Source organism: Procambarus clarkii, chromosome 31 (genome assembly GCF_040958095.1).
Source record: "Procambarus clarkii isolate CNS0578487 chromosome 31, FALCON_Pclarkii_2.0, whole genome shotgun sequence".
NCBI classification, from domain to species: Eukaryota; Metazoa; Arthropoda; class Malacostraca; order Decapoda; family Cambaridae; genus Procambarus; species Procambarus clarkii.
Genome location: NC_091180.1, coordinates 18621300 through 18636980, shown reverse-complemented (window position 1 = coordinate 18636980; position 15681 = coordinate 18621300). Strand labels below are relative to the sequence as shown.

General features: G+C 49.5%; 1 protein-coding gene across 5 annotated transcripts in view; it reads right to left on the bottom strand.

Moving 5' to 3' along the window:
• LOC123758679 (uncharacterized) overlaps positions 1-15681 on the bottom strand; it is a 465943-nt gene that overhangs the window by 21562 nt on the left and 428700 nt on the right. For all 5 annotated transcript variants that reach the window (XM_069334423.1, XM_069334425.1, XM_069334424.1 and 2 more), the window contains one exon: positions 6461-6606. In XM_069334423.1, coding sequence (XP_069190524.1) covers positions 6461-6606 — 146 coding nt within the window. The remainder of the gene's footprint in view (positions 1-6460; positions 6607-15681) is intronic.

Genomic DNA, 15681 nt, shown 5'->3' with positions numbered 1-15681 from the left:
GCAGGCGACGAGTCACAATAACGTGGCTTAATTATGTTGACCAGACCACACACTAGAAGGTGAAGGGACGACGACGTTTCGGTCCGTCCTGGACCATTCTCAAGTCGATTCATCACTTGAGAATGGTCCAGGACGGACCGAAACGTCGTCGTCCCTTCACCTTCTAGTGTGTGGTCTGGTCATCAAGAAATATGATTGTATGAACTGGTTTCTAAGACTCCTTACACCCTAAACTAAACATACTCTGATAGTTACTTGTGGTGGAGAGCCCGAGTATGACTCGCAAGTGTGTTATTGTGATGCAACACAGAGTTCCTGTGCGTACTCTTGCTAACACACGTGTTTAACACACACACACACGCTTAAAATACATGCATGCCTAGGAACCTAAACACACACAGAAATAAATAGTGGTGGACCCTCGGACGCGGACCAGATGCTAGGAGGGACCAAGATCAGTGTTATATGTAGCTCGCAGATTACAGAAAGTTGAGACCACGACCAAGATGCAGCGGTCACAAGGCCTGTAAGACCTCCACACCTTAATGAAACTTGTCAATAGTTACGATGTTGATATATTGGTTAGTTATTTACTGGAGACTGACGATATGTTCATGCACACTTAAATTGGGTAATTACCCTTGTATTAAAACTGTAGCTGTATGTATATTATCTCCCTCCCTCACCCCCCCCCCTCCCTCTCTGTGCTTCCTCATCCTTTATGTCGTATTCACTCGTACAAGGACGTAGGAAGCTGGTGATTGTAAGATGTGTCGTGTAGTCTGTCGCACCTGTAACTGTAGAGGAGTTACAGACCTCTGTAGCCTTACTGCTCCAGTCTCAAGGGTCTACTTACTATTCAAGAGTCTCTTGAGTACCCTGTTTGAGTGGGAGAAGGATCTCCCGTCGTGAGTAGTAGCGATTTTAAGCCAAAATATCTTGAGCAAAAACATGTGCAAATGAGTTGAAGAAATGTTAAAAAAAGAAAAGAATATCCATTCCCTCTCCCCCCTTTCCTTTATCCCCCTCTCCTCTGTTCTTCTCTCATCCTATTCCCTTCCCCTTCCCACCTCTCCTTCACCATACACACCTCGTGTCCAGACCAAATGGGCCATTAACCAAGGGTGCCACACGCCTCCAGAGGATTATATTTCCTCCACATGCAAATATAATTTAGTATTACCACGTTGTCTCCCAAATTACCAGCACATTGGAGGGGCGGAGTAGTTAAGCAGCAGCAGCCGCGGCGGGCAGACACCAGCGTGCTGCTGCTGCTGTCTTCACTCACGCCTCACTCATCACCCCGTGTACCAGTTCATCCGGTTACTTCTGGCGCTCTAGGGGGCAAACAGTCAGGACATACAAGCGGAACTTTCAGTTCAGTATACCTGTCCTCGTGAGGCAGGTATACTGAGGCAGGTGTATCCACTCCACCGTTGAGCTTAAATATGACTTCCTCTTCACAAAGTGTTCGGGTGTCCTCTTCTTAAATCTTACTCCATTATCACTTCCCAATTAATTCAATCTGGATTTCTCCTTAACAGTACACAGGATAATCTCATCGTTTCTCTTATAATTCACACAAAGGCAAGATGAAAAACCTATGACCAAACAAATATTTAATAAAGACATACACCAATGAATATATTAGGAGACTCCTTCCAGACAACGTCTCGTACAGTCACTTCAGCCTCATCAGCGTCAACATGTAGCCAGCTCGCTGTTCACTTCTTCACACACAAAAGTACTCTCACAAACGCTTAGGGAGGCGCTCGCTCTATAAATACATGTACTTGCTCAACCCGTTCTCGCACTTGCTTAAAGTCAATATTGGCTTATTTAATAAGTGCATATGTGACATACTAATTGATTGTGAATATTTTAGTTTACCTTGAAAAGCTTCATAGAAAACACCGACCTTACCTAACCTTCTTAGTATGTTAAGATAAGCATCTTATTGCTTCTTAAGTACAATTATTACTTAACCTATACCGTTGATAGGTTAAGTAATAATTGTAAATAAGAAGCAATAAGATGCTTATCTTAACATACTAAGAAGGTTAGGTAAGGTCGGTGTTTTCTATGAAGCTTTTCAAGGTAAACTAAAATATTCACAATCAATTAGTATGTCACATATGCACTTATTAAATAAGCCAATATTGATCATAAGCAAGTGCGAGAACGGGTTGACTTGCGTGCTTGCACTCAGCACCATAAGAATGCACATACACGTCTGTGTACATGTATGTTCTCCTGGCACATGTTAAAGAAACTCGAATATCTCCCATGAGTGTAGCGGTTGTGGAGATGCCACAAGTTCACCAGTTGTTCGTCATAAAGTGTCCAGTTTATACATCACAACACATGGCCTTAGTAAAATAAGGTAGATGGATGAACATGTCCAAACGACCGTTATCTTGGCCAACACGATCCACCTTTGACTGCTGTATTGCTGAATTTCTCCTCATAACCCTAGACTCCCTCACCCTCATAACCCTAGACTCCCTCACCCTCATAACCCTAGACTCCCTCACCCTCATAACCCTAGACTCCCTCACCCTCATAACCCTAGACTCCCTCACCCGCATAACCCTAGACTCCCTCACCCTCATAACCCTAGACTCCCTCACCCTCATAACCCTAGACTCCCTCACCCTCATAACCCTAGACTCCCTCATCCACATTCCTCTTACTTTGGCTGGATTCAGATACACAGAAATCACAATAGCGTGATGCATCAAATGAACAAATCCACAAGGGCCCTCGTCACGGCCCTTGTGGATTTGTTCAGAAACAAATATTTCTATCTTTCTCACCACCATTCTCGGCGTCAATCATACTGAATACAGCTGAAGCTCAAACAACCAATTGACAAGAAATGATCACGGTGAATGTATCCAACTGTTCTTGGGGTGGACTTTACCTGGCGAGGTCCACATAAGATTGTTCCACATCACTCGGTGAGGTGTGACATGTGAGGCTGGTCGCTGGATACTCTCCTCTCCCAGTACACACACATTTATAGTCGATAAAGCGTCGGGCTCACACGCGTGGGGGTCCAGGGTTCGAGACCCATACAGCCCAGATGAATGGAAGACATTTACATGTTACGACGCTGTCTGATAAATCTATAATGGCGTCCCAGAGATCTTCTGTCCCTCAAAATCGCTCTCGAACCCTTGTTGGTCGGCAGCGTCGATAGTATCACCGAGACATGTGACGTACGTACGTACGTGTGTGTGTGTATGTGTTGTCAAGACAGGTGGGGGGGGGGTCAAGATAGGTGGGTGGGGGGGGTCAAGACAGGTGGGGGGGGTCAAGACAGGTGGGGGGGGTCAAGACAGGTGGGGGGGTCAAGACAGGTGGGGGGGGTCAAGACAGGTGGGAGGGGGGGTCAAGACAGGTGGGGGGGTCAAGACAGGTGTCTGCTGGTAACACCTGACACTCTCCACAGTAACACCTGACACTCACTAGTAACACCTGACACTCACTAGTAACACCTGACACTCACTAGTAACACCTGACACTCACTAGTAACACCTGACACTATCACCAGTAACACCTGACACTATCACCAGTAACACCTGACACTATCACCAGTAACACCTGACACTATCACCAGTAACACCTGACACTATCACCAGTAACACCTGACACTATCACCAGTAACACCTGACACTATCACCAGTAACACCTGACACTATCACCAGTAACACCTGACACTATCACCAGTAACACCTGACACTATCACCAGTAACACCTGACACTATCACCAGTAACACCTGACACTATCACCAGTAACACCTGACACTATCACCAGTAACACCTGACACTATCACCAGTAACACCTGACACTATCACCAGTAACACCTGACACTATCACCAGTAACACCTGACACTATCACCAGTAACACCTGACACTATCACCAGTAACACCTGACACTATCACCAGTAACACCTGACACTCACTAGTAACACCTGACACTCACTAGTAACACCTGACACTCACTAGTAACACCTGACACTCACTAGTAACACCTGACACTATCACCAGTAACACCTGACACTATCACCAGTAACACCTGACACTATCACCAGTAACACCTGACACTATCACCAGTAACACCTGACACTATCACCAGTAACACCTGACACTATCACCAGTAACACCTGACACTATCACCAGTAACACCTGACACTCACCAGTAACACCTGACACTATCACCAGTAACACCTGACACTATCACCAGTAACACCTGACATTATCACCAGTAACACCTGACACTATCACCAGTAACACCTGACACTCTCCACTCCTCGAACGAACAACAAGCGTGATTTACCTCCAGATAAATCACGTTAATCACATTAACCTGATTTATCTGGGAGTACCCAGCACACAGGTTCGAATCCCCATGGTTCTTACTGATGATAATAATAATAATAATAATAATAATAATAATAATAATAATAATAGCATCACCACAACTCTAAGGAGACTGCTTGGCAAGCAGCAGCGCCCAGCAGGTGGGCAGCAGTAAGTCGCTCACTCAGCAGGTGAAGCTCTTAACTAATTAACCATTGCTTGATAAGTTGGGCTCTTTGAGTGCTTATATTTCCCACCCCCCTTGTTCCCATTAGCCAGGGTGAACCACGCCTTGCTCCCATTAGCCAGGGTGAATCACGCCTTGCTCCCATTAGCCAGGGTGAACCACGCCTTGCTCCCATTAGCCAGGGTAAACCACGCCTTGCTCCCATTAGCCAGGGTAAACCACGCCTTGCTTCCATTAGCCAGGGTAAACTACGCCTTGCTCCCATTAGCCAGCGTAAACCACGCCTTGCTCCCATTAGCCAACGTAAACCACGCCTTGCTCCCATTAGCCAGCGTAAACCACGCCTTGCTCCCATTAGCCTGGGTGAACCACGCCTTGCTCCCATTAGCCAGGGTAAACCACGCCTTGCTCCAATTAGCCAGCGTAAACCACGCCTTGCTCCCATTAGCCTGGGTGAACCACGCCTTGCTCCCATTAGCCAGCGTAAACCACGCCTTGCTCCCATTAGCCTGGGTGAACCACGCCTTGCTCCCATTAGCCAGGGTAAACCACGCCTTGCTCCCATTAGCCAGGGTAAACCACGCCTTGCTCCCATTAGCCAGGGTAAACCACGCCTTGCTTCCATTAGCCAGGGTAAACCACGCCTTGCTCCCATTAGCCTGGGTGAACCACGCCTTGCTCCCATTAGCCAGCGTAAACCACGCCTTGCTCCCATTAGCCAGCGTAAACCACGCCTTGCTCCCATTAGCCTGGGTGAACCACGCCTTGCTCCCATTAGCCAGGGTAAACTACGCCTTGCTCCCATTAGCCAAGGAAAATCACGCCTTTTTCACATTACAGGAGTAAAGCCTGCCCTACTCTACTGGTCACGGTAAACCACACCCCCACCCTCTTCGTATTAATAAACAACACATTGTTTCCATTAGCAAGGGTAAACCAAATCTGAAAACAATGTAAACAAACAATTGATTCAAATTTAACCATTGTTCAAGATGATAAACCTAAGAAGTAAACCAAAGAATACTTCCAGAAACAATATCTTATCAGTCTTAAATATTCTGGCTAATTTCTGTGAAACTGGACGAATGGTGACATGTGAACCTGTTAGATAAGATTTCAGACAAAGTGTACACTTGTTGACCAAAGTTTGAGACGTTTAATTTTCTTAAGTAAAACCCGTAATAGTAAATTGAAATGCATCTGATCACATTCCTGCGTGCAAACAGTAATAAAGGTATTAAATACGAATAAAACCTAAATAAACCCAATCAACCAATATCATATAAACCTTGGTCGGTAGATGAAACCTATTTAGCAAGTCTAGAATATGTAAACCACTTCATACCTGCAGTGTAAATTTGTATACTACATAGACATGGATATGCACACATTCCTATGGTGTCTGGGTATACATTCGTATGATGCCTGGGTATACATTACTATGATGCCTGGGTATACATTACTATGATACCTGGGTATACATTACTATGGTGCTTGGGTATACATTACTATGGTGCCTGGGTATACATTACTATGGTGCCTGGGTATACATTACTACAGGGAAGCCGGTCGGCCGAGCGGACAGCACGCTGGACTTGTGAACCTGTGGTCCTGGGTTCGATCCCAGGCGCCGGCGAGAAACATTGGGCAGAGTTTCTTTCACCCTATGCCCCTTTTACCTAGCAGTAAAATAGGTACCTGGGTGTTAGTCAGCTGTCACGGGCTGCTTCCTGGGGGTGGAGGCCTGGTCGAGGATACAAAAAAAAAAAAAACGAAATCATCTCAAGATAACTATTCCTTCACACACACACACACACACACACACACACACACACACACACACACACACACACACACACACACCTCTCCATCTTGTCTACACCAAACAAGTGGGTGTAAGGACTCACGTTATGGAGCCAGGTGATGTTGTAGGCTGGTGGGTCGGCTCTCACGGAACAGAGGAAGCTGATGCTCTTCCCTTCCATGACCTCTCTCCCACCTCCTCCAGCACTCCTTTTCCCTCCCTCCACCAGCAGCGTCGCCTCTGGGACATCTGCAACACGTCAGGGACAGGAGTAAGGTAACGGGCGAGCATTAATGATGGGAGAGATAGAGGGGTGAGAGACATGGGAGAGATAGAGGGGTGAGAGATATGGGAGATAGAGGGGTGATAGATAATTATAGAAAACTAACATTCCATATTAAATATTATATGCACAAGTCCTTGCAACTGGTATTATATCAACTACCACTAGCATTTTAACACATTTAAATTTTTTATTTTAAATTTTAAATCAATAGTTCTCGAGAAATTAACAAATTAACACGAGTAGGATTTAGCAAGATGCAAACCAAATATGTCTTACTCAACACCTGCCAGGATACGCCAATAAAACACCTGCCAGGATACGCCAATAAAACACCTGCCAGGACGCCCCAATAAAACACCTGCCAAGGACGCCCCAATAAATCACCTGCCAGGACGTCCCAATAAAACACCTGCCAGGACGCCCCAATAAAACACCTGCCAGGACGCCCCAATAAAACACCTGCCAGGACGCCCAAATAAAACACCTGCCAGGACGCCCCAATAAAACACCTGCCAGGACGCCCCAATAAAACACCTGCCAGGACGCCCCAATAAAACACCTGCACCAATAAAACACCTGCCAGGCCGCACCAATAAAACACCTGCCCCAATAAAACACCTGCCAGGACGCACCAATAAAACACCTGCCAGGACGCACCAATAAAACACCTGCCCCAATAAAACACCTCCCAGGACGCACCAATAAAACACCTGCCCCAATAAAACACCTCCCAGGACGCACCAATAAAACACCTGCCAAGAAACATCAGTAAAACACGTCATGACCAGACATTAAACACGTGAAGTGAGATAACAGTTGTTCCTCTGAGGTTGAGATGAGGGACTTGTGACAGCTCCGTCAACCCTACGTCATAAGGGCCGGAGGGAGGGAGGGAGAAAGGGAGGGAAGACGTTGGAAGGGAGGGTAAACATCATGAAGCAGAGTGGGAAAGAAGAGAGGTGTAAAAGAAGGAAGAGACGATAGAAAAGCAGAACAATATAAAACAAAGAAAATCAAAAGTCCATCCAGGAGGATTGACAGCTGAGTGGACATCGTTCGGGATTCCTAGTCCTAAGGTTCCGGGTTCGATCCCCGGTGGAGGCGGAAACAAATGGGTAGAGCATCCTGATGTCCCTGTTCACCTAGCAGTAAATAGGTACCTGGGAGTTAGACAGCTGCTACGGGCAGCTTCCTGGGGGTGTGTAACAAAAAGGAGGCCTGGTCGAGGACTGGGCCGCGGGGACGCTAAGCCCCGAAATCATCACACGAAATCATCGTGTTTCACAATATTTACATTGAATAAGTTTTTTATTTATTACTTCATAATTTGTGTTAGTTGATGAAAGTCCGAACAGCAGGTGTCAATGCGGCCGTGTTCGAAATATACTGAATGACATTTTATGTCGACTCCTTCACTCGAGTTAACATTCACTCGAGTTAACATTCACTCGAGTGAAGGTTGAATTGTTGAGAGACTGTTTGGGTTGGTCACGTGTTGCCAAAAATAACAACTCTAAGTTTACACATTTTGGATGAAGCAGAGTCGAGGAATTAGTCTGTTGACGCAAAGGAAAATATATTTTCTAGTTGTCAGATGTTGGCGCCCGCGGTTGGTGTGGTATTTCTGTGGGACGAATGTGTAGGGAAGCCGAGTGTGGACTATGTATCCTCTACACATAGTCCTCTACACATAGTCCACCACACATACCAGCCACATCTTAGTCTGTATCTTACACTTTGGGGCAGATTGACTACATTTCTTATTAGATTTAAGACCAAGTACTGCATTATCTAGTAACTTTAGATACTTCTGAGGATAACATTACCACTTAAACATATTTCAGGATGGAACTAGAATAGAAGTTGTAGTATTGAACTTCACTTTGGTAGTGTTCTTACGTGTGGCTGTTCTTACGTGTGGCTGTTCTTACGTCTGGCTGTTCTTACGTCTGGCTGTTCTTACGTCTGGCTGTTCTTACGTCTGGCTGTTCTTACGTCTGGCTGTTCTTACGTCTGGCTGTTATGTCTACGTGTTCCTGTACCCAGCGGTTCCTGTGTCTAATATATTAATAAACGAGTTGTATGGAAGAGAGAGAATTAGAAATGACACATACATAATTAACGCCCGGGTGCAGCCAAGTTGCATCTGGCAAATTATCTGCTGTATATTTAACCCGGGAATGGAAGCCTTGCAACAAAACTGCTTATGCAAATATAGATTGACATGTTTCAACACAATCAACACGGGATATGTACTCCGAGAGGAATACCTCACTTCTCAGTGTACACATTTTACTATAGTCGTGAGCACAGTCCACGACTAAAGTATACCTGCTTGTTGATCAGTAAAGCTGTTGTGGTGACCTTAACCTTCCAGATGATCATAGGCCTTAAGCTCAATACCAGATCAAAACGCAGATAGACAGGATCATCACATGTGTTCTCCTTGCCTGATCTTCACTAGTGTTAAAAGGATCAACATTACTGAGCTAACATTAATAGGATGTTATATTACCTCAGCTAAATTTACAGATAATTTCACTGCCAGCTGGCCACCAGTGGTGTAGACTACCAGGTGGCCACCAGTGGTGTAGACTACCAGGTGGCCACCAGTGGTGTAGACTACCAGGTGGCCACCAGTGGTGTAGACTACCAGGTGGCCACCAGTGGTGGTAGTGGTGAGGACTACCAGCTGGCCACCAGTGGTGTAGACTACCAGGTGGCCACCAGTGGTGTAGACTACCAGGTGGCCACCAGTGGTGGTAGTGGTGAGGACTACCAGCTGGCCACCAGTGGTGGTAGTGGTGAGGACTACCAGCTGGCCACCAGTGGTGTAGACTACCAGGTGGCCACTAGTGGTGAGGACTACCAGCTGGCCACCAGTGGTGTAGACTACCAGGTGGCCACTAGTGGTGAGGACTACCAGCTGGCCACCAGTGGTGTAGACTACCAGGTGGCCACCAGTGGTGGTAGTGGTGAGGACTACCAGCTGGCCACCAGTGGTGATAGTGGTGAGGACTACCAGCTGGCCACCAGTGGTGGTAGTGGTGAGGACTACCAGCTGGCCACCAGTGTAGACTACCAGGTGGCCACCAGTGGTGGTAGTGGTGAGGACTACCAGCTGGCCACCAGTGTAGACTACCAGGTGGCCACCAGTGGTGTAGAGTACCAGGTGGCCACCAGTGGTGGTAGTGGTGAGGACTACCAGCTGGCCACCAGTGGTGTAGACTACCAGGTGGCCACCAGTGGTGTAGACTACCAGGTGGCCACCAGTGTAGACTACCAGGTGGCCACCAGTGGTGGTAGTGGTGAGGACTACCAGCTGGCCACCAGTGGTGTAGACTACCAGGTGGCCACCAGTGGTGGCAGTGGTGAGGACTACCAGCTGGCCACCAGTGGTGGTAGTGGTGAGGACTACCAGCTGGCCACCAGTGGTGGTAGTGGTGAGGACTACCAGCTGGCCACCAGTGGTGGTAGTGGTGTAGACTACCAGCTGGCCACCAGTGGTGGTAGTGGTGAGGACTACCAGCTGGCCACCAGTGGTGGTAGTGGTGAGGACTACCAGCTGGCCACCAGTGGTGTAGACTACCAGGTGGCCACCAGTGGTGGCAGTGGTGAGGACTACCAGCTGGCCACCAGTGTAGACTACCAGGTGGCCACCAGTGGTGGCAGTGGTGAGGACTACCAGCTGGCCACCAGTGTAGACTACCAGGTGGCCACCAGTGGTGGCAGTGGTGAGGACTACCAGCTGGCCACCAGTGGTGAGGACTACCAGCTGGCCACCAGTGGTGGTAGTGGTGAGGACTACCAGCTGGCCACCAGTGGTGGTAGTGGTGTAGACTACCAGCTGGCCACCAGTGGTGGTGGTAGTGGTGTAGACTACCAGCTGGCCACCAGTGGTGGTGGTAGTGGTGTAGACTACCAGCTGGCCACCAGTGGTGGTAGTGGTGAGGACTACCAGCTGGCCACCAGTGGTGGTAGTGGTGAGGACTACCAGCTGGCCACCAGTGGTGGTAGTGGTGAGGACTACCAGCTGGCCACCAGTGGTGGTAGTGGTGAGGACTACCAGCTGGCCACCAGTGGTGGTAGTGGTGTAGACTACCAGCTGGCCACCAGTGGTGGTGGTAGTGGTGTAGACTACCAGCTGGCCACCAGTGGTGGTAGTGGTGTAGACTACCAGCTGGCCACCAGTGGTGGTAGTGGTGTAGACTACCAGCTGGCCACCAGTGGTGGTGGTAGTGGTGTAGACTACCAGCTGGCCACCAGTGGTGGTGGTAGTGGTGTAGACTACCAGGTGGCCACCAGTGGTGGTAGTGGTGAGGACTACCAGGTGGCCACCAGTGGTGGTAGTGGTGAGGACTACCAGCTGGCCACCAGTGGTGGTAGTGGTGAGGACTACCAGCTGGCCACCAGTGGTGGTAGTGGTGTAGACTACCAGCTGGCCACCAGTGGTGGTAGTGGTGTAGACTACCAGCTGGCCACCAGTGGTGGTAGTGGTGTAGACTACCAGCTGGCCACCAGTGGTGGTAGTGGTGTAGACTACCAGCTGGCCACCAGTGGTGGTAGTGGTGTAGACTACCAGCTGGCCACCAGTGGTGGTAGTGGTGTAGACTACCAGCTGGCCACCAGTGGTGGTAGTGGTGTAGACTACCAGCTGGCCACCAGTGGTGGTAGTGGTGTAGACTACCAGCTGGCCACCAGTGGTGGTAGTGGTGTAGACTACCAGCTGGCCACCAGTGGTGGTAGTGGTGTAGACTACCAGCTGGCCACCAGTGGTGGTAGTGGTGTAGACTACCAGCTGGCCACCAGTGGTGGTAGTGGTGTAGACTACCAGCTGGCCACCAGTGGTGGTAGTGGTGTAGACTACCAGCTGGCCACCAGTGGTGGTAGTGGTGTAGACTACCAGCTGGCCACCAGTGGTGGTAGTGGTGTAGACTACCAGCTGGCCACCAGTGGTGGTAGTGGTGTAGACTACCAGCTGGCCACCAGTGGTGGTAGTGGTGTAGACTACCAGCTGGCCACCAGTGGTGGTAGTGGTGTAGACTACCAGCTGGCCACCAGTGGTGGTAGTGGTGTAGACTACCAGCTGGCCACCAGTGGTGGTAGTGGTGTAGACTACCAGCTGGCCACCAGTGGTGGTAGTGGTGTAGACTACCAGCTGGCCACCAGTGGTGGTAGTGGTGAGGACTACCAGGTGGCCACCAGTGGTGGTAGTGGTGTAGACTACCAGCTGGCCACCAGTGGTGGTAGTGGTGTAGACTACCAGCTGGCCACCAGTGGTGGTAGTGGTGTAGACTACCAGCTGGCCACCAGTGGTGGTAGTGGTGTAGACTACCAGCTGGCCACCAGTGGTGGTAGTGGTGTAGACTACCAGCTGGCCACCAGTGGTAGTGGTGTAGACTACCAGCTGGCCACCAGTGGTGGTAGTGGTGTAGACTACCAGCTGGCCACCAGTGGTGGTAGTGGTGTAGACTACCAGCTGGCCACCAGTGGTGGTAGTGGTGTAGACTACCAGCTGGCCACCAGTGGTGGTAGTGGTGTAGACTAGCAGCTGGCCACCAGTGGTGGTAGTGGTGTAGACTACCAGCTGGCCACCAGTGGTGGTAGTGGTGTAGACTACCAGCTGGCCACCAGTGGTGGTAGTGGTGTAGACTACCAGCTGGCCACCAGTGGTGGTAGTGGTGAGGACTACCAGCTGGCCACCAGTGGTGGTAGTGGTGTAGACTACCAGCTGGCCACCAGTGGTGGTGGTAGTGGTGTAGACTACCAGCTGGCCACCAGTGGTGGTAGTGGTGTAGACTACCAGCTGGCCACCAGTGGTGGTAGTGGTGTAGACTACCAGCTGGCCACCAGTGGTGGTAGTGGTGTAGACTACCAGCTGGCCACCAGTGGTGGTAGTGGTGTAGACTACCAGCTGGCCACCAGTGGTGGTAGTGGTGTAGACTACCAGCTGGCCACCAGTGGTGGTAGTGGTGTAGACTAGCAGCTGGCCACCAGTGGTGGTAGTGGTGTAGACTACCAGCTGGCCACCAGTGGTGGTAGTGGTGTAGACTACCAGCTAACGTATCAAAAACAGTTTACAATTAATTATCTTTTCATCTATGTGCAGTCTGGTCACACCCGAAAGGTCACGGGTTCGAGTCCCACAGCAAGAGAGATGTATCCTAGGTTACTTCAATAGCTGGCCTAGACCTTCCGGGACCTATATAAGCCTAACAGTCTTCCGCTCCCCAACTATGGTTAAGGTCAAAAAAAGTTCAAATGATTTTCCAGGTGACAAACTGTCAGTTTATTGAAGTACCTCAGTTTGGGGTGTGTTGTGTGTCGACACCCACGAGTATAACCGACGACTGTAGAGTAGTGGTGAGAGGTCCAGCACGCAGGTCCTGACGCGCAGGTCCAGCACGCAGGTCCTGACGCGCAGGTCCTGACGCGCAGGTCCTGACGCGCAGGTCCTGACGCGCAGGTCCTGACGCGCAGGTCCATACGCGCAGGTCCTGACGCGCAGGATGGCCAACCCCATGACCAGTTCACGAAAATATCCGTGAACTGGTTACCAATATTGGTTATATCTGCTTGCAGTATGTTGTTCCGTCTGGACGCCCCCCCCCCCTTCTCTCTGTCTGTCTGTGTCTGTCTGTCTGTCTAAGTATTTTTAGCCTGAAGTGTATTCACCTAGTTGTACTCAAGTAGTTGTACTTGCGGGGGTTGAGCTCTGGCTCTTTGGTCCCGCCTCTCAACTGTCAATCAACTGGTGTACAGGTTCCTGAGCCTACTGGGCTCTATCATATCTACACTTGAAACTGTGTACGGGGTCAGCCTCCACCACATCTGGAGGTGTACCTCATCCAGAGACCTTACTTCCTAAACGTTTCTCTCCTCGATTTATCACTCACCCACCCACCCACTCACCCACTCATCCACTCACCCACCCACTCATCCACTCTCTCATAATCATTGTTATTTATTTTTAATCGTTTGATTTTCTCAAATTTCTTGTGTTATTTCAGCGTGAGGCTTCGTGTGTGTCCTCACCAGGAACCCCAGAAATGTTGGCCGTGTTTGTTAGTACCGGGAGGGAGCCCGGCCCCGCCCTCAGAGGTCGTCACCCACCACCCTCAGAGGTCGTCACCCACCACCCTCAGAGGTCGTCACCCACCACCCTCAGAGGTCGTCACCACCACCCTCAGAGGTCGTCAACCACCACCCTCAGAGGTCGTCAACCACCACCCTCAGAGGTCGTCACCCACCACCCTCAGAGGTCGTCACCCACCACCCTCAGAGGTCGTCACCCACCACCCTCAGAGGTCGTCACCCACCACCCTCAGAGGTCGTCAACCACCACCCTCAGAGGTCGTCAACCACCACCCTCAGAGGTCGTCAACCACCACCCTCAGAGGTCGTCAACCACCACCCTCAGAGGTCGTCAACCACCACCCTCAGAGGTCGTCAACCACCACCCTCAGAGGTCGTCGTCAAGTAACAACATATCAATGAACGAAACATTTATAATAAAACATTTCCAACTCCGCTCTGCTTATTGTCAACTGTTGCAATGCAATGTTTTCTTTAGCCTTTTGTAACCGCTTTCTTGGGAATAAACTCTCAAGTCATAAATTGCAGTAGCATAATATAGCCGGATAGAGCACGCGGCATTTGCAACCCTTGTCAATACCAGCTGTGCCCTGTAGGCAAGAAAATGTTTCTTAGTAGAAGCTCAGTCGCCATGGCGTCCAGCATCACTACCTCTGGCTACGGCATATAGAGAGTGGCTACGGCATGTATAGAGTGGCTATGGGATATATAGTGGCTATGGCATATATAGTGTGGTTATGGCATATATAGAGTGGCTATGGCTGTATAAGGCGGATGTGTGGGGTCATGTTAGCTCTGATGAATCATTGTGTCTTCCCGGCTGACTGGTTGAGTGGCTGAGCTGTTGGTTCTCTCACGAGATGACCGATAAATAGACTGATTTGATGCGACTGACAAGATGATTGTTGGACTGCTATACTTACTAACAAAATGTATAATAACTTTATATATATATTATAAATGTATAATAAAGATAGCGAGTAGTGAAGATGGTTATGGTGATAGTATATAGTGAAGATGTGGGGAGAGGGGATGTAGGGAGGCTGAGGGGAGAGGGAGATGGAAAGAAGGAGGAGAGAGGGATGGGAGAAGAAGACTTTACAGGGGGGGGGGTGAAATGAAAGAAAAGGAAGGGAAAAGACGAGAGAGGGAGGGGGAAGAGGTGGGAAAGGAAGGGAACTATCAGGAGAAATCGCCAAGTCATTATGACTATATAGCACTGGGAAGGTATCAGGATAAGGATTTGGGACGGGGGGGGGGAAGGAATGGTATCCAACCACTTGAACCGTCGGGGATTGAACGCCGACCTGCATGAAGCGAGACCGTCGCTCTACCGTGCAGCCCAAGTGGTTGGATGATAGGGAAATTGGGGTGAATGGGAGGGTGAGGGTTGAAAATGGGGATGGGAGAAGAGGGGAGACAGGAGAGGGTGAGAGAGGGGGAGTAGAAGGGGATGCTGGGAGGAGGAGGGGGGTGGAGGGAGTCCTGGGCATGTACTGTGTACATATAAACAGTCTTCTTGTCTTTATTTTCCCTCTCCTTCCTTGTGAGCCTCTCTTCCTCCATCTCTCATATACCCCACTTCCCTGTCCCTTCACTTACTCAGTTATTATATTTCCCCTTCCATGGCACTCTCTCGCTACCGGCCTCCTCTTTCATATGTCAATCTCTCTCTCTCTCTCTCCCTCCGTCTCTCTCTCCCTCCGTCTCTCTCTCCCTCCGTCTCTCTCTCCCTCCGTCTCTCTCTCCCTCCGTCTCTCTCTCCCTCCGTCTCTCTCTCCCTCCTCCTACCTTCTCCACCTTCATGCCTTTGTTAACCATTTCCTCTATACCTTTCTCAAGTTATTTAAGCATTTCCTGGCCAACTCTTCAGTGTCGGGGAGTTTGTGGTACAGGTTCTATATTGTGTTTGTTTACCACCCAAATAATGGCGGTGCAGACGA